This window comes from Embiotoca jacksoni, unplaced genomic scaffold (assembly GCF_022577435.1).
Source record: "Embiotoca jacksoni isolate LCO1_2020_lvr unplaced genomic scaffold, fEmbJac1.0.p SCAF_23, whole genome shotgun sequence".
Classification (NCBI taxonomy): Eukaryota; Metazoa; Chordata; class Actinopteri; family Embiotocidae; genus Embiotoca; species Embiotoca jacksoni.
This window is the reverse complement of record NW_027185374.1, coordinates 7,247,038-7,267,163: the sequence shown is the minus strand read 5'-3', so window position 1 is coordinate 7,267,163 and position 20,126 is coordinate 7,247,038. Positions and strand designations below refer to the sequence as shown.

General features: G+C 39.3%; 1 protein-coding gene across 3 annotated transcripts in view; it reads right to left on the bottom strand.

Moving 5' to 3' along the window:
- Nucleotides 1–20,126, bottom strand: part of pak5 (p21 protein (Cdc42/Rac)-activated kinase 5) — a 114,098-nt gene that overhangs the window by 46,896 nt on the left and 47,076 nt on the right. For all 3 annotated transcript variants that reach the window (XM_069158550.1, XM_069158548.1, XM_069158549.1), the window contains 5 exons: nucleotides 13,507–14,346; nucleotides 9,711–9,920; nucleotides 9,460–9,601; nucleotides 8,789–8,943; nucleotides 7,510–7,643 (listed from right to left, as the gene is read on the bottom strand). In XM_069158550.1, coding sequence (XP_069014651.1) covers nucleotides 7,510–7,643; nucleotides 8,789–8,943; nucleotides 9,460–9,601; nucleotides 9,711–9,920; nucleotides 13,507–14,346 — 1,481 coding nt within the window. The remainder of the gene's footprint in view (nucleotides 1–7,509; nucleotides 7,644–8,788; nucleotides 8,944–9,459; nucleotides 9,602–9,710; nucleotides 9,921–13,506; nucleotides 14,347–20,126) is intronic.

The window sequence follows — 20,126 nt, the reverse complement described above, 5'->3', positions numbered from 1 at the left end:
CATACTATCACATGTCGTCTAAAATATGACCAAAAAGTCATACTATAGCATGTCGTCTGAAATATGATCAAAAAGTCATACTATAGCATGTCGTCTGAAATATGATCAAAAAGTCATACTATAGCATGTCGTCTGAAATATGACCAAAAAGTCATTACTATAGCATGTCGTCTAAAATATGATCAAAAAGTCATACTATAGCATGTCGTCTGAAATATGACCAAAAAGTCATACTATAGCATGTCGTCCGAAATATGACCAAAAAGTCATACTATACATGTGGTCTGAAATATGATCAAAAAGTCATACTATAGCATGTGTTCCGAAATATGATCAAAAAGTCATACTATAGCATGTCGTCTAAAATATGACCACAAAGTCATACTATAGCATGTCGTCAGAAAAATGATCAAAAAGTCATACTATAGCATGTCGTCTGAAACATGACAAAAAAGGTCAAACTATAGCATGTCGTCAGAAATATGATCAAAAAGTCATACTATAGCATGTCGTCAGAAATATGATCAAAAGGTCATACTATAGCATGTCGTCAGAAATATGATCAAAAAGTCATACTATAGCATGTGTTCCGAAATATGATCAAAAAGTCATACTATAGCATGTCGTCAGAAATATGATCAAAAGGTCATACTATAGCATGTCATCTGAAATATGACCAAAAAATCATACTATAGCATGTGTTCCGAAATATGATCAAAAAGTCATACTATAGCATGTCGTCTAAAATATGATCAAAAAGTCATACTATAGCATGTCGTCTGAAATATGACCAAAAAGTCATACTATAGCATGTCGTCCGAAATATGACCAAAAAGTCATACTATACATGTGGTCTGAAATATGATCAAAAAGTCATACTATAGCATGTGTTCCGAAATATGATCAAAAAGTCATACTATAGCATGTCGTCTGAAATATGATCAAAAAGTCATACTACAGCATGTCGTCAGAAAAATGATCAAAAAGTCATACTATAGCATGTCGTCTAAAATATGACCACAAAGTCATACTATAGCATGTCGTCAGAAAAATGATCAAAAAGTCATACTATATATAGCATGTCGTCTGAAACATGACCAAAAAGCCATACTATAGCATGTCGTCTGAAATATGACAAAAAAGGTCAAACTATAGCATGTGGTCTAAAATATGATCAAAAAGTCATACTATAGCATGTCGTCAGAAATATGATCAAAAGGTCATACTATAGCATGTCGTCAGAAATATGATCAAAAAGTCATACTATAGCATGTGTTCCGAAATATGATCAAAAAGTCATACTATAGCATGTCGTCAGAAATATGATCAAAAGGTCATACTATAGCATGTCGTCTGAAATATGACCAAAAAATCATACTATAGCATGTGTTCCGAAATATGATCAAAAAGTCATACTATAGCATGTCGTCTGAAATATGATCAAAAAGTCATACTTATAGCATGTCGTCTGAAATATGATCAAAAAGTCATACTATAGCATGTCGTCAGAAATATGATCAAAAGGTCATACTATAGCATGTCGTCAGAAATATGATCAAAAAGTCATACTATAGCATGTCGTCTGAAATATGACCAAAAAGTCATACTTATAGCATGTCGTCTGAAATATGATCAAAAAGTCATACTATAGCATGTCGTCTGAAATATGACCAAAAAGTCATACTTATAGCATGTCGTCTGAAATATGATCAAAAAGTCATACTATAGCATGTCGTCTAAAATATGACCAAAAAATCATACTATAGCATGTCGTCAGAAATATGATCAAAAGGTCATACTACAGCATGTCGTCAGAAAAATGATCAAAAAGTCATACTGTAGCATGTGTTCCGAAATATGATCAAAAAGTCATACTATAGCATGTCGTCTGAAATATGATCAAAAAGTCATACTATAGCATGTCGTCTGAAATATGATCAAAAAGTCATACTATAGCATGTCGTCAGAAATATGATCAAAAAGTCATACTATAGCATGTCGTCAGAAATATGATCAAAAGGTCATACTATAGCATGTCGTCAGAAATATGATCAAAAAGTCATACTATAGCATGTCGTCTGAAATATGACCAAAAAATCATACTATAGCATGTGTTCCGAAATATGATCAAAAAGTCATACTATAGCATGTCGTCTGAAATATGACCAAAAAGCCATACTATAGCATGTCGTCAGAAATATGATCAAAAAGTCATACTATAGCATGTCGTCAGAAATATGATCAAAAGGTCATACTATAGCATGTCGTCAGAAATATGATCAAAAAGTCATACTATAGCATGTCGTCTGAAATATGACCAAAAAAATCATACTATAGCATGTGTTCCGAAATATGATCAAAAAGTCATACTATAGCATGTCGTCAGAAATATGATCAAAAAAATCATACTATAGCATGTGTTCCGAAATATGATCAAAAAGTCATACTATAGCATGTCGTCTGAAATATGACCAAAAAGTCATACTTATAGCATGTCGTCTGAAATATGATCAAAAAGTCATACTATAGCATGTCGTCAGAAATATGATCAAAAGGTCATACTATAGCATGTCGTCTGAAATATGATCAAAAAGTCATACTATAGCATGTCGTCTGAAATATGACCAAAAAATCATACTATAGCATGTGTTCCGAAATATGATCAAAAAGTCATACTATAGCATGTCGTCTGAAATATGACCAAAAAGTCATACTTATAGCATGTCGTCTGAAATATGATCAAAAAGTCATACTATAGCATGTCGTCTAAAATATGACCAAAAAATCATACTATAGCATGTCGTCAGAAATATGATCAAAAAGTCATACTATAGCATGTCGTCTGAAATATGACCAAAAAGTCATACTTATAGCATGTCGTCTGAAATATGATCAAAAAGTCATACTATAGCATGTCGTCTAAAATATGACCAAAAAAATCATACTATAGCATGTTGTCTGAAATATGACCAAAAAATCATACTATCGCATGTCGTCTAAAATATGACCAAAAAGTCATACTATAGCATGTCGTCCGAAATATGACCAAAAAGTCATACTATACATGTGGTCTGAAATATGATCAAAAAGTCATACTATAGCATGTCGTCTAAAATATGACCAAAAAGTCATACTATAGCATGTCGTCCGAAATATGACCAAAAAGTCATACTATACATGTGGTCTGAAATATGATCAAAAAGTCATACTATAGCATGTCGTCTAAAATATGACCAAAAAGTCAAACTATAGCATGTCGTCTGAAATATGACCAAAAAGTCATACTATAGCATGTCGTCTAAAATATGACCAAAAAAATCATACTATAGCATGTCGTCTGAAATATGACCAAAAAATCATACTATCGCATGTCGTCTAAAATATGACCAAAAAGTCATACTATAGCATGTCGTCTGAAATATGGCCAAAAAGTCATACTATAGCATGTCGTCTGAAATATGATCAAAAAGTCATACTATAGCATGTCGTCTGAAATATGACCAAAAAGTCATACTATAGCATGTTGTCTGAAATATGATCAAAAGGTCATACTATAGCATGTTGTCTGAAATATGATCAAAAGGTCATACTATAGCATGTGTTCCGAAATATGACCAAAAGGTCATACTATAGCATGTCGTCTGAAATATGACAAAAAAGGTCAAACTATAGCATGTCGTCAGAAATATGATCAAAAAGTCATACTATAGCATGTCGTCTGAAATATGGCCAAAAAGTCATACTATAGCATGTCGTCTGAAATATGATCAAAAAGTCATACTATAGCATGTTGTCTGAAATATGATCAAAAGGTCATACTATAGCATGTCGTCTGAAATATGACCAAAAAAATCATACTATAGCATGTCGTCTGAAATATGACCAAAAAGTCATACTATAGCATGTGTTCCGAAATATGATCAAAAAGTCATACTATAGCATGTGTTCCGAAATATGATCAAAAAGTCATACTATAGCATGTGTTCCGAAATATGATCAAAAAGTCATACTATAGCATGTTGTCTGAAATATGATCAAAAGGTCATACTATAGCATGTGTTCCGAAATATGATCAAAAAGTCATACTATAGCATGTTGTCTGAAATATGACCAAAAGGTCATACTATAGCATGTCGTCTGAAATATGACAAAAAAGGTCAAACTATAGCATGTCGTCAGAAATATGATCAAAAAGTCATACTATAGCATGTCGTCAGAAATATGATCAAAAGGTCATACTATAGCATGTCGTCAGAAATATGATCAAAAAGTCATACTATAGCATGTCGTCTGAAATATGATCAAAAAGTCATACTATAGCATGTCGTCAGAAATATGATCAAAAGGTCATACTATAGCATGTCGTCTGAAATATGACCAAAAAATCATACTATAGCATGTGTTCCGAAATATGATCAAAAAGTCATACTATAGCATGTCGTCTGAAATATGATCAAAAAGTCATACTATAGCATGTCGTCAGAAATATGATCAAAAGGTCATACTATAGCATGTCGTCTGAAATATGATCAAAAAGTCATACTATAGCATGTCGTCAGAAATATGATCAAAAGGTCATACTATAGCATGTCGTCAGAAATATGATCAAAAAGTCATACTATAGCATGTCGTCTGAAATATGACCAAAAAGTCATACTATAGCATGTTGTCTGAAATATGATCAAAAGGTCATACTATAGCATGTGTTCCGAAATATGATCAAAAAGTCATACTATAGCATGTTGTCTGAAATATGATCAAAAGGTCATACTATAGCATGTTGTCTGAAATATGACCAAAAGGTCATACTATAGCATGTCGTCTGAAATATGACAAAAAAGGTCAAACTATAGCATGTCGTCAGAAATATGATCAAAAAGTCATACTATAGCATGTCGTCAGAAATATGATCAAAAGGTCATACTATAGCATGTCGTCAGAAATATGACCAAAAAATCATACTATAGCATGTGTTCCGAAATATGATCAAAAAGTCATACTATAGCATGTCGTCTGAAATATGACCAAAAAGTCATACTTATAGCATGTCGTCTGAAATATGATCAAAAAGTCATACTATAGCATGTCGTCAGAAATATGATCAAAAGGTCATACTATAGCATGTCGTCAGAAATATGATCAAAAAGTCATACTATAGCATGTCGTCTGAAATATGACCAAAAAAAATCATACTATAGCATGTGTTCCGAAATATGACCAAAAAGTCATACTATAGCATGTCGTCAGAAAAATGATAAAAAAGTCATACTATAGCATGTGTTCCGAAATATGATCAAAAAGTCATACTATAGCATGTTGTCTGAAATATGATCAAAAAGTCATACTATAGCATGTTGTCTGAAATATGACCAAAAGGTCATACTATAGCATGTTGTCTGAAATATGATCAAAAGGTCATACTATAGCATGTTGTCTGAAATATGACCAAAAGGTCATACTATAGCATGTCGTCCGAAATATGACCAAAAAAATCATACTATAGCATGTCGTCTGAAATATGACCAAAAAATCATACTATAGCATGTGTTCCGAAATATGATCAAAAAGTCATACTATAGCATGTTGTCTGAAATATGACCAAAAGGTCATACTATAGCATGTTGTCTGAAATATGATCAAAAGGTCATACTATAGCATGTTGTCTGAAATATGACCAAAAGGTCATACTATAGCATGTCGTCCGAAATATGACCAAAAAGTCATACTATTGCATGTCGTCTGAAATATGATCAAAAGGTCATACTATAGCATGTCGTCTGAAATATGATCAAAAAGTCATACTATAGCATGTCCCCTGAAATATGATCAAAAAGTCATACTATAGCATGTCGTCTGAAATATGATCAAAAAGTCATACTATAGCATGTCGTCCGAAATATGACCAAAAAGTCATACTATAGCATGTGTTCCGAAATATGATCAAAAAGTCATACTATAGCATGTTGTCTGAAATATGATCAAAAGGTCATACTATAGCATGTCGTCTGAAATATGATCAAAAAGTCATACTATAGCATGTCGTCTGAAATATGATCAAAAAGTCATACTATAGCATGTCGTCTGAAATATGACCAAAAAGTCATACTATAGCATGTCGTCTGAAATATGACCAAAAAGTCATCCTATAGCATGTCGCCTGAAATATGATCAAAAAGTCATACTATAGCATGTCGTCTGAAATATGACCAAAAAGTCATACTATAGCATGTCGTCTGAAATATGACCAAAAAGTCATCCTATAGCATGTCGTCTGAAATATGACCAAAAAGTCATCCTATAGCATGTCGTCTGAAATATGATCAAAAAGTCATACTATAGCATGTTGTCTGAAATATGATCAAAAGGTCATACTATAGCATGTCGTCTGAAATATGATCAAAAAGTCATACTATAGCATGTCGTCTGAAATATGACCAAAAAGTCATCCTATAGCATGTCGCCTGAAATATGATCAAAAAGTCATACTATAGCATGTCGTCTGAAATATGACCAAAAAGTCATACTATAGCATGTCGTCTGAAATATGACCAAAAAGTCATCCTATAGCATGTCGTCTGAAATATGACCAAAAAGTCATCCTATAGCATGTCGTCTGAAATATGATCAAAAAGTCATACTATTGCATGTCGTCTGAAATATGATCAAAAGGTCATACTATATCATGTCGTCAGAAATATGACCAAAAAAATCATACTATAGCATGTCGTCTGAAATATGACCAAAAAATCATACTATAGCATGTGTTCCGAAATATGATCAAAAAGTCATACTATAGCATGTCCCCTGAAATATGATCAAAAAGTCATCCGAAATATGATAATGACATCATCTTGTGTTCTCATCTTCTGTGACGGTATAATGGCACTTAAGAGGAGAATTAGCGCCACCAACTGCTTACTTAGAGGATTTTAACTTCCAAAGCTTGACTAACCGCATTTTGGTGAGCATCTATTGACCAAGCCAAAAAAAAACGCAGCCAATAAATATCTCTTCTTCTTCATAAGTCTGGCAATAGCTCATACTGTAATAGTGGCATAAATGGACCAGAAAAACACAATTAAATTGTTTTAGCGCAGTTATTTGCATGACAAGTAATCATCAAGTAAAACATTCATGAACGTGCCAGCCCCGCCTACCACCTCCTCTAAAGCTCAGCTGTTTTTATACAAGCTACCTCCCAACCAGTAGTTAAACTTTTTAACCAGTACTGGTGATGCTTAATTGGTGATTTGTTTTAGAAATCAATTTAATATTTTTCTAATTACTTTAAAGCAAAGCGGGTCCTGGCTTCCAGTTATACCTCAGAACTTAAATGTGAAAACTTCTCATTATATATATATTTTTTTTAAATCAATTTTTTTGTAGCTTTCTTGATGTCTTTTACTTCTGGTTTGGAGATTCTGTAACTTTCTCTACATCCTTGGAGCCTTTTTGTTATCTTACATCTCTGATATTATAAAACTGTATTCGAGAAAGATGATCGGGTACCTGGTGTGAGTCACGATGTCAGTGAGTGCACCGCCCTCGAGGAACTCCATGACGACCCACAACTCGTCCCCCACTAGGTAACTGTTGTACATGTCCACAACATTTTCATGGTGGTAGTCCCTCATGATCACCACCTAAAACACAGAGATAGAGATGGAAAGATATGTGTATTATTTATATTGACATGTTTTTATTAGAATGGCAGATGTGATACGGGACAAATGCAGTTTACTGTATAGAAAAACAGTGTAAACTTTGTGTCTATATTTGCAGTATACACACCCAATTATCTCATCATATAAAACTCCAGTTATTAACCTAGACAGTTCCAGTGGGAACATGAAGTTTATTCTCATTTGCTATAATTAATACATTACTTATGAAGTAATGTTAAATATGTTACGGCTTCAATAATTTATTAAATGCACTCAGGTTATTTTGTTTTCTTATTAATTAAACTTTCCATTGTCTAATGTGAACATGTTCGGGAGGCTTAACTATAAAAGGATTACATTCAGAAATTAATAGGATTACATGAAGCAAATTAGTTCCCAACTGAACACCCACTGCCTCACATCCATGTTCACTGTAAACACGTGCTTATATACATGCATACATTCTCTCTGTCTGTCTCTCCCACACACACACACACACACACACACACACACACAGATGCAAAATAGTATCCGTGCTAAAATGCATTCCAAGGATCACCCTTTACTCCATTCCCATTTTTGTGCTATACAAGCAGTTTGTCTGCAAATGTGATTTTCTTTTCTTCTTTTTTTTTGGTGCAAATGATATGTAGCTCATTTTTCAATACTTAGCAGCCTGTGAATATAAACAGCTATGAATACATTTCTTGCCAAGGGGTTTTCAGTGCAGCCCTTAAATTTTGTAAATAAATGCAGATGCAAAAATGTGTTAGTGGTTTAATTACCATGGATGTGTCAGGGAAATAGAGGCAAATTTAACTCGTGTTTTGTTCATTAATTTGTAAGCAACAGATATTTATTTTTATCTATTTGGCATAAAGTGGCATGTTTAATGAGGCTATTTAAATCAGCTTCTGCTGCTGCTCGTTTTAACCTGTAAACAATCTGTGACGAATGTTAGATCAGGCAGCAGGATCTTCCTTTACATCCGCTGCATTAGACCTCACGTGAAAAACACACAACTACAAAACTACCTGGATTATCATATAAACTGAGAGGACAGGTTAAAATGTAGATCTCTAGGCGTGATGCTTCTTTTTGATAAGTTTGTCAGTCTTTCACACCTCATTGAAGAGCAGCTCTCTCCTCTGCTGTTTTCTGAGGTCCATCTTCTTCACCGCCACCTGCTTGCCGCTGTGTTTCTCGCTGGCGATGCACACGATACCCGTGGAGCCTTCGCCGATCTTGATAAAACTGTCCAGGTATTCCCGTGGGTCGCCTGATGGCAGACACAAACATGTTTTATATTTTGATGTAACACCAGAGCAGGCCTGCGTTATATCAGCAAAATGTGCGATGTCAAATGACATTGCTTAATACTGCCATGACGATATCAATTCGGATAAATAAACAAATATTGAGGTGCATGTTAGCTGTATAGTTCCTATGGCTTTCTGCTTCTGCTGACATAGACCTTAAATATTCAATAGCGTAATCACACGGAATAAATACATTTTTGGGAACATGCTCTGATTGAAGACACTACACATGAATACTCAACCAAGTAAAACAGAATATCTATCATGGCAGATGCTGAGTGTGAATGCAGGTCTGTTTAAATAAAATATTTTTTCTTAATCAGTCAGTCTGCTGCGATTTTATTTGTCCCGCATGTTCACATTGCGATGACAATGAAAGTATTATTCATCAGTCAGCACACATCAGACACAAGGAGGAGATTTCCATGTAAGGCATTCTTTAAAATTCATTTTAGTTTCAGTTCCTCGTTCCTCACCTGGGTTGACGACCAGTTGAAGGGCAGCTCTGAACTGCTCATGGGAGACTCTGGAGGGTTGGGTGTCGGAGCTTGAACCCCAGGAAGGGGGCGGGTAAGCCCCTGGGGGGATGTAGGGTGATGAAGGCTGTGAGTAGGCCCCCTGGATGAGAAACACCCACATAGAAACAAAAGTGAGAGAGAAAAATATAGAGACTACAATCTATTTCCTAAATTGACTGAAGCATCTCTACAATTTAAACATACTGTACCTGAGGGGTGTATGGCGGGCTGGGCTGGGAGGGGGGGTGATGGTAGGGCGAGGGTTTGTAATGGTGAAAGATAGGGGGGTATGGCAGGTGCACTGGAGGGTAGCCAGGAGGCTTGGTGTGGCTCTGAGGTAGCTTAAGAGGCCCTCGGGGGTAGGTGTCACCACCTGTGACCTGGGGACTGTCATCACGTGATGGACGCTCATAGTCGCCCTGGAAGAGTGAAAACAGAGGCAAGACCAGAACATTTTACAATTTGGCCTATAAACCGACTGATTGACGAACTGATAATTCAGTTGGGCTTTAAGGATTTCCCTTAGGTATGCCAAAATCCTACCAGCATGCACTGGGGCAACATATTCAGAGACATAAGTCTTGTGTTATGCAGGTCTCCACATTTTAATGCAGTTTTCTTCTATATGGTGACTACTGAGGGATGTCATTGTGTTGAGTGTCAAAATGTCCATGCATGACCATACACTATGTCTGCAGGCACATTATCTTTAGACAGACCTAATGGAGAACATTTAGTCCCCAGGACAGGGACCATACTTTATCCTTACCACCCTCCAATTCTCCTCGACTACTCCATTCATCAACCACCAGCCCAGGGAGCATCCAGATCTAGGACACACCTCTTCCTTAAGAAACACCTGAGCCTCCTTTTAAAGTACTGTTGGACTGTACACATGAATACTATCGTACACAAACACATGTGCACAACACACGCTGGGAATGTAGTAGCGCTCAACTCGGAGAGGCCTATTAAAAGCTCAGTTGTATGACTCAGCTTTAATGGCATGACTCATAATGGGCCTGCTGTACACACACACACACACACACACACACACACACACACACACACACACACACACACACACACACACACAAACGCACTACACATATACACATAAACTGTGAGGAGAATCTCAAAAGAGATTTCATAACTCAATAACTTTATAATCAGCATCATATCAGTCTATGAAGGCGGAACCTGTCGTGCTGTGTAAAAATGGCGACAGCTACTTCAAAATAGAAAGTAGTTGGAAAAGTGCCAGAGGTATTTAATCTTCATTGGCATAGCTACGTACGTATAATGGACAGCCATGAGAAAAGTAATGTACAATATATATAGCCTGTCACTTTTACTCAAGCAGGGGAATGAAAGTGCACCAGCATGCACATAAAAGAAAAAGCATTTTAACTTATTTAAATCTATCTACTAAAGTAAAAGAAAAAAAAAACCACAATGTAATGGCTACAAATCGATATACTCAAGAGTGGACTAAACACAATATACAGAAAAAAAAGAAGAAGCTGCCTTCACTCCACAGAGGCTAAATTAAATGACCTTCGCCACACCTCTCAAACATGATCTTCAACCTGCACGATTATTTTTTGAATAAATTCCCAACAGACTGAGAGTGTAATAAAAAAAAAAACCTCTCCTTCTCCCTTTTATTTGTTTTTCTGTGCGCCTATCGCTATGTCTCTTTACACTTGCACAAAGAGACACACAACACACACACACACACACACACACACATAGACGGGGCAGGAGGAGGAGCCCTGATGTGTTGGGGAGGTGTATAATTACATGGTGTGAACTCTTTTAATCAATCACTCTCAGGCAAGTGTGTGTGTGTGTGTGCGTGCCTGTGTGTGTGTGGGGGGGGGGGGGGAGGGGGGGGGGGGCTGGGAGGCCCAGTCTCGTGCCCCTCTATTGTCGGCCAGCTCCGCTCGCTGGCTGTCAGCCAAGGGTCTCCTGATCCATGTTGGTTAAACGTGCATTAATCTGAGTTTGGCAGGGTAATCAACAACCTAACTCAACTGTGAAATTGAATTCTGTGGTGGAACATCGTTCGGCCAGTTTTATGCTAAGGCTGCAGAAAGGGAAAGTGCCGCAACATCAATTTGTCACTGAGAGCTGCGGCACTGAGCTCGCACTTGTCACAAAACACAGAGCGAGAGAGAAGAAGGTAGAGAGAGAAATGAAACGCGTGCGTGTGTGTGTGTGTGTGTGTGTGTGTGTGTGTGTGTGTGTGTGTGTGTGTGTGTGTGTGTGTGTGTGTGTGTGTGTGTGTGTGTGTGTGTGGCTGCGTGTGGCCAAGTCTCCATGCTGTCTACTGTTACATCCCCACCGGCTCCCAACAACAGCAGGGAAAAAGAAGGATTTACTTCAGCGGTGTGAGTGGGCTGAATGAGGGAAAGAGAAGAAAAGGCAGAGAATGAGCAAGGAGAGAGAAGGGTGGGTTTGTTACAAGGTCCATGAGCCAAGAAGAATAGTGATTCTTAAGCTGCCAGATGACTCCTTGTTTTTTGTTTTTTTTAACATTGCTGCAAAATCTGCAAACGTCACCAGGAAAATTAGGGTGAATTGAATTCTATGGCATAATGTTTTTTTAGGGTTTGAATAAAAAATAAACACATTTGAAGTAAATATTATGCACACAAAATAATTAGATAATAGTTAAACATTTTAGCTTTTATATTGAAAGAGGAAATAATTGCTGTATATGATCGAATGTACTTAAATTCAACCCCTTTCATTTAACTTGCTCAGATGTAATTTGGCAAAATGTTCACCCTCTAAAGGAGAAGTCATCCTATTTAGTCTTTACATTCCCGACATAAAATGTACATTTTCAGAAAAGCAAATGTGCCTCCTCAAGCAAAACAACTCAGAAAGTGGCGATAACAACAATATGAAAGAGAAATGACCTTCTCCCGCATCACTTTCTTGCTACTCTTGCATTCTCTGTGGCTGTTTTTTCCCCCCGAATGGTTATTTACTGAGGCATGCAGGTTAAATGGTTTTTCATCAAGGCACCCTGGGATCTACATCAGCAAACCTTGTTTTCCTCTCAGCTGCTGGACTTAGTATGTGAGATGGAGGGATGGTGGAGGACTGTGATAGTGGTACTTGCTGTATAATGGGCTTAATGAGGCTCTGATAGCTTTGAAGAATGATATGAATACCTTATAGAATGACAACTCTCTAACTTACCCCTGCTGTTACATGTTTTGCCCCCTGCTACTGTTCCTATTTTGTTATCTTCGACAGCAGCAAATGCAGTTCGTCAGAATACTGATATTGGTATAAAATAATCACTACAAGTAACACATACTGGAAACATATGGTTACATCACACAGACACTAATGCGTGGACGGCTTGTTTGTTCTTGTCGGTGGAGTTTCTGTGTGGAAGAATCTCCTGGGTGTCCCTCCCACTGCTCCACTGGAGCACAACACAGGCTGTACGACGCTACTCCAGACAGCGTATTTACAGTGCAGCTGTTTCATATACAGTGGGAAGCTAAAACGTATGAACCATGATGCTAATATCAAGTAATATTGTTGGGCAATTTGACCAACTATCAAAAAGTTAATTTAATATTTATTGTGCATTTAGTTTTCTGAATTTAATCATTCATTTTAAAAGCTTTCATCAATTTGAAGTGCTAATGTTCAAAATCTGCTTGTTTTTTTTCTGTGTGTCAGGAGTTAGTCAGGAGCACCCATAATCTATCGGGCAGAAAGACCAGAGAAAAACATATAGTCAAGGATCAGAAAGAACTAGAAACAGGCAGTGAAAGAAAAAGAGAGAAAGAGGAGGACTGGAAAGGGACTGCAGGGAGATGGATGGTGGAACTAAATGTGCCGATACATCTAATGTTCTCTTAAGGCGTGTCAGGGGTGTGTAGAGTGTTGTAGTGCCGTAAATTCTGTCAAGTTCCATGTCACATGTATTTGCTGAGATGATTTACTTGAATGCAATTTTGTGTTGTCTTTTAGTACCTTGGTTAGGGTCTGTGAGTTAGCAAGACTCTCGGAGAGGCGAGGGTAGGTGTAGGAGCTGTACGGGTGGGCCTGTGGGGGGTTCTTAAAAGCCCCACTGGCCGCATAAGGGATATTTGGCTCCTGCAGCCCAGAGCCTGACCGAGATCGCTGCCTGATAGCCGGTGTGGGGCTGGTCTGGATCACGTAGGAACTCTTGGGTCGCTTTTCGTATTCGTCCCGCAGGCCGCTATAGCTCCACTCGCTGTCTGGGTAGTTGATCTGCTCGCTGTGTAGGGAGGCACGGGATGGCGTGCCTACTGAAGTGTCCCGGTAGTCCTGGCTGGATGAGCCGCCCACTGATGCCCGGTAGTAGCCACTGGAGCCCACTCCGCTCCCCACTGTGGAGGCCACCTCATCAGCTGAGCGCCCTTTACTCTCCAGGTAGGTGTGGTAGTCCGGGGGAAGCTTTCCATAGTCTGATTTTTGGGGCATGGCGTCTGGGTAGAAGTGGCTGCGTATGGGGTGCGAGTGACCATTCTGCTTGGTGAATCGATAGTGCCTCCCAACTGCCCAGTCCCCATCTATGGAGAAGCTTGGTTTGCTAGGATCCAGAGAAAAGTCCCTGCTGGAAGTGTCCAAGTCACATGAGTAGCGGGAGTAGTAGTGGTTAAATCCATTCTCCTCTGGAGCAGCGAGATGACCACTGCTCGAGGGTTTGGAGCTGCTTCCAGCCTGATGGGGGCCTGGTGGGCTCTCTTTACGCAGGGAGTTGGAACGTGACACTGAAATGTTGTCAAACTCTTCCAGCAGGCCGTTAATGGATGCATCTTTGGGTGGCCGGTTCCCTCGAACAATGGTCTACGGGAAGAACAAACACATTTACACTTAAAATACAAGAGAGTCTGGGGAATGAGAGTTTGATGGAGATAGCCCCGATACTTTGGGTTGCAGTACATTCAAATTTCAGTTTAAACATTCCTAGCTGAAAACTGAATGAGATGAATTGAAATTCCTTTTTAATCAACTTCAGTTCACTAAAAACTTTTTCCAGAAGGAATTTCAATTCATGTGTATCAGGGCTTTGTAACAAGTATGAAATTATTCATCACTTGCAATAAATGAACGCCGGTATTTGTCATCTGAAAGAACGGCAGGCATCGGTCTACAAAACCACTAGTTGTTGTGAAATGGGATGTGTCTGGAAAATGAATGAAGACAAATGGTGGGATACCTCGGATGCTAAAAGGAAACCAGTGGTGGGGATTGAGCGTGCTAATTTCTGCCCCATTTCCCTCGCAACAGATTAGCTTCATTTTCAGTGGGCTGATCAGGATGCAATAATAGTCGTGAAGTTTGGTTTGTTGCTCGTGAGCACACTGACATGCACTTATACACGCACACACACACACACACACGGACATGACAACGAGTGAGGAAGACAAGAGAGTGAGAGAGACAGAGAGAGAATGAACACACATGCTCACGTCTGCTTCAAAGCAAAGGCAGCTTAAACATCAGGGGTGCCGCTTATCCCCTCCTACCTTGTGTTAAGCCCTTTACATGGCTGTGTCGTGAGTCATGGGGAGCTGGTGCTACAGCAGTGCTTCTTCAACTACAATCTGTGAGTGTGCATGGTGCGTGTGCATGTACGCGGTTTGTGCAGTGTGGACAGTTAGGCTCGCCATCTCCAGTTTATTAGAGCGATGGTAAAAACTAGACCCACACCTTTTATCTACTGGTCTCTCTGCCACTTCAACGTTACAGAAAACATATGTGATGGAAACATGCTGCTGAGCTGTATACATTTGAGAGCTACTTGTGACGATCAAACAAAGCTACATCTGACTGACTCAGTGGTGTTTTTCTTGCATTACAGCCTTTATGTACCTCAGGTATCAAATCCATCCGGTCAAAGTCTTGAATCTCAGCTGTTTTAAAAAAATAAATAAAAATTGTGCTTTTACGTCCTTATTTTCCTGTCCTTCACCTGGAATAACATCCTTGGTGTACTTCATGAATATGCCCATCATACTTTAGGTGGTTAGGGTATTTGCACTGTGATGTTTTTATGGTCTCAGTTTTTAGGTCCCTGTCACTTTTAATGTAGCCTGGCTCTGCCCACCTATTGCTCTCAGCTTCAGTCTTCGCTGGTGTATATATATATATAGTCTGGAAACCCTGTTTGTGTTCAGGTTTGCTCAGCCACTCACACACACTAAAAGGCAGGTAGATGCAGATGTAGTGATATGACCAGTTGCAGCAATGCGAGCAAATATTGAGGAATTGAAGCCAAAGTAACAACAATCCTCCCTGAATCCTTAGATTTACCTTAAAGAGTCGATAATGGTCATTCACCAACATGGAATTGCAGTCTTGGCGAGTTTCATCACACATCATACGTCATATGGTGGTCAGTGCCCATGGGTTAAAGGCTCCACTAATGACTATTGATGACTTGGAACAATCCCCAATGAAGCATGACCAGAACCCATCTAACCAGACCCTATTTAACCACAAAGTAAATTTGGTTGTGGGAATACCAGGCTTCACCCACCCACCTATCAATGCTACCTCGTGCAAAAAAAAAAAGCTTTCCTGAAGGGGGCTCGTGTATCACTGTCAGTCGTTTCTACCTCTTCAAGTGTTTGTTGAACCCCAGTCTTGGACCCAACTGTGTCACATCAGCAAGTTCTGAGACCCTTTGACAGCACTCGCACCTTGCTGTCTGTCACATAACTGTCATACTTGTCTCCACTGTAGTTTGTCTGTGTCACATGTGCTGAGGCAAGCCTTCAGAAAACCTGGGATAATCATCAACTCTCAGCAACATTGTGCCGGCGTAGGGATCAAACTGTCACTGCAAGCGCACTGCCTTCTTCTCATCTCATTCATCTATGAGACTGTGGCTAAACAAGGCTATTAGTTATTAAAAGCAATATAAGCATTTCTTGATACACTCCAGCCTCATCGTTTTGCATTGATGATTTTAACTGGGGTTGCTGGTTTCTGTAAATCTTTGCAAACTTACCGTTTCAGAGAAATCTTAAAAAAAAAAAAAAAAAAAAAAAAAAAAAAAAAAAAACTGAAGGTATTTTAGCCTGCAAATACATACCTTCTATGATACAAGGTAACACACAACTTCTTGCTCCATGTCATTACTGAAATAATAATATACAGTACAGGCTAATGGCAGCTGTTAGAATACATTGTCCATGTTACCATAGTAACTGCCAATTCTTTCTTGTATTCAAACTTCTACAATGACTGTTTGTATTTCTAACTTGTACCTCGTTGTTTAATTCTGAAAGAAAGCTCTCTTCAGGGGCCTCTACTATTACTGAGGGTGGTTCTTTCACACTTCATCTCTCCCTCCTATTTTCTTACTTGGTCCGCATCCCGCTCCCACTTTAACACTCCGGTTGTTCTCTGTTTGAAAGCTATAGGCTGTTTGGCGCCGTGAACTGGAACCCAAGGTGAAATGGCCTATAAAAGCAGTGAGTAAAAATCTAGCTGCAAGGCTGGGGCTGCAGGACGGATAGTCTTTTAAACAGGTCGATGAGGGGAAATCTATCTTGCTTTGGACAGATGTTGCAGTACACAGGCCGGAGTTGGATTTACTTTTTTTTTTTTTTTAAATCAGAAGACATACTCATGAATAAAGCCACATGGGTTTGCTTTTCAAGTTGGTGAGCTGCATGATAAATAATAACATCATATAATAATTACTTTTGCAGTTCTGCTCATTGCAGAATTATTCTCCCACTTCCTCCAAACCGTGCTCTGAATTTGTAAACTGTGTGCGAAACCAAAACATAAGGCAGAGTCACATCACGTTATGCTGCGTGGATGTTGGTGATTCAGAACTAATTCAATTGGCATACAACAGTAGGGAGTGTCAGTTATCTGATAAAACATCATCATCTCCATTTGGTTCATAATCAATAAGACTGTGTCAAAGAGCGTGACAGGTACAGGGGATCGAGAGAGTCAGAGAGAACGAGGCGGCGAATGAAACCGAGGGTGTGACGAGTGTGCAGAGGGGTGAGGGAGACAAGGTTAATTGTGTGCCAAATCACTGTCAAATGGTCGGCATCAAGCCTGGAAATCTTCCCATTAATTTGAATTAGGGGGCTGATACTAGCTCCCGTAACACCGTACTGCCGTTCCTGCCCCCCCTCCTCCCCCTTTAAAGCTCTGTGAGCCTTGTGCACGGGTCATGTTCGGCGGCGGCTGTGACAGCAGCCATATTTCACTAGCGTGCGGCGTTGGCCTGTCCCTTAGTGATAAGCTGTAATAGATCTACGCTCTCAACTCACCATGGCCTGTTCAAGGTAGGCACAGGAAGAGAAGAGAAGAAAAGCGAGGACGGCAGAGGAAAGGAAATAAAAGGAAAGGAGAAAAAGAATAGGGAAAGAAAAGGAGAAGAAGCTGAATACAAAAAAAGATACAGTAGAACAGGCTGAGAGGAGGAAAAGTGGAAATTACAAGATGGGAGAGAAGCAGAGGAAATGCAAAGTATGTGCAGGAGGAGTGGCCAAAAACAAACCAGTCGAGATGCTGGGAAATTTAACAAAAAAGCAGAAGAAACTGAGAAGCAGCTGTGAAGAAAGAGGAATCACAGAAAGGGAAGATGGGGAAGGGGTGAGCGAGGGAGTGTCGTAGAAAGAGAGCCATAAAAAATGAGGCTCATTGGGAGATAAGGAGGGATTAACCTTGCTGGTAATGAAGGGAGGGTGTGATGGGCGGATGGAGGGAGGAAGAGAGAGAGATAATTAATGAGCTTGCCCTTCCCGTGACTCCTAGCTAGAACCCTGGTTTGGAGGCTGCGCTTCAATAGCCAGCAGGGTCCCGGGACAACTGAAGGGCTGGAGGAGGAGGAGGAGGAGGAGGAGAGGCTCTGTTCCTCTGACTCCTCTTCTGTTACCATTTGAATTTGAGTCTAAAACTGCTGTATAACCAGCCACAGGATTTAGGGGAATTTTCCTACATTGTAGCTTAAAAATGCCTCCACTAAGAGTTGATAAGTCTGATCATTTATATACTTAAACAAACTAAATGGTGCCATTTTGGACAAAAACGTTTATTCTTAATCCGTAAAATACCCTGCAGTTAATATATCGATACTGGAATTTTTCTGTTACTTCCTAATATTGGTATCAGACCCAAAATTCCCACATTGATCAAGGTTTCTACTCTGGATTACTGAGTCACCTTGTTGGCGAGTTAGAAGTCAGCCAGTTAGTTCATCATGATGTCATGTTGTACGCATACAACTATACATAAAAGTGGACTCAGAAAAGTAAGGTCAATACAAAGTGGCTTAAAGTGCAATACCACCAAGGGCCACAAGGGTTGGCTCCAAAATGCCTGTTTGCTCCATAGATGCCCATTCAAGTTCTCTCATGAAATACAAAGTCATTCATTCCTTCTGCAAGTCAATATGGTGTTTTCCATTAAATGTACTCTTTCTGATCAGTGTTAGGGTGGTCCATCTGAAAATAATTCCATCATTAATTAGATATTAGGCCCTTAAAAAAAAAAAGCTATGGCTGGGGGCGTGTCTGGTTTGATTGACAAGCTTGAGGTGCAGTCAGGTTTCCGCTATAGGTGGGCTGGGCAATTTTTCGCAGGTTCCCAGTACGATCGAGTCAAATCAATCCCTCACTCCTCCCCGGTTCGTCCAAATATGGTCACTTCAGGCTCTAAAAAAAACACAAGGTGGCGACGGCCAAACTGCCTAACTTGAGGTTTTAAAGCGGCACCTCACAAACCAATGGGTGAGGTCACGGATGGGTGCTAGTTGGTCGTATGCCTATGTGCATTTTCTCCAATGAAGACAGAGTGGGGGACTGCAACTAAAAGATACTTTCCTCATTGATTAATCTATAAGCAATAGAAAATAGTTACCCTGCGAAAAAAATTGGAATGTGCATATGTTTGTATTTTTAAACGTCTGTTGGATTATAAACCTCACTGAAATGTTGCAGGCTTCAGTCCATCAAAGTTCAGCAGCTACATTTCAGTGCGTGAATATCCTCATGTAAGCTCATCACCCCCACCGCTCCACAAAAACACACAAACACGGCAGAACGTCGCCCACTCAGCACACCCACTCCAACTCCCAGTCCTGCCACAGCATCACCACATAGAATTTATTTTATTTATTTTTTTCACTTGGATGTTTGCTGACATGTAGAGATATTTTTAAGTAGAAAGAGTGAACATTAGTACAACAGATACCATCCTTCCATCCACATCTCTACACTCTCCCTCTCTCCCTCCATCTTCGTGTGTTAAATCCCCGGCACCATCTTTACTCTGTGAATCTGTCACGACTCACACTGCAGAGAACAAGCACGCGTGGGTATTTATACATACTATGTATATATATACATACACACACACACAGACTCACACACACACGGCGAGCACACACTTCTACTACTACCGCCGCTGCTGCTCCTGAAGTGCAGTATCCCTCTGCATCAGTGACCAATTTGTGAACAGAAGCTTATTCACTGCTGTCTGAGAAAGATAATATCAGAGAGCCCTTGAGACGGCAGATAAAGAGACTACTCACGACTCTCCTTAGCGTGTCTCGAGAAGAACCGAACGACCTACAGCACTGATTAAATGAA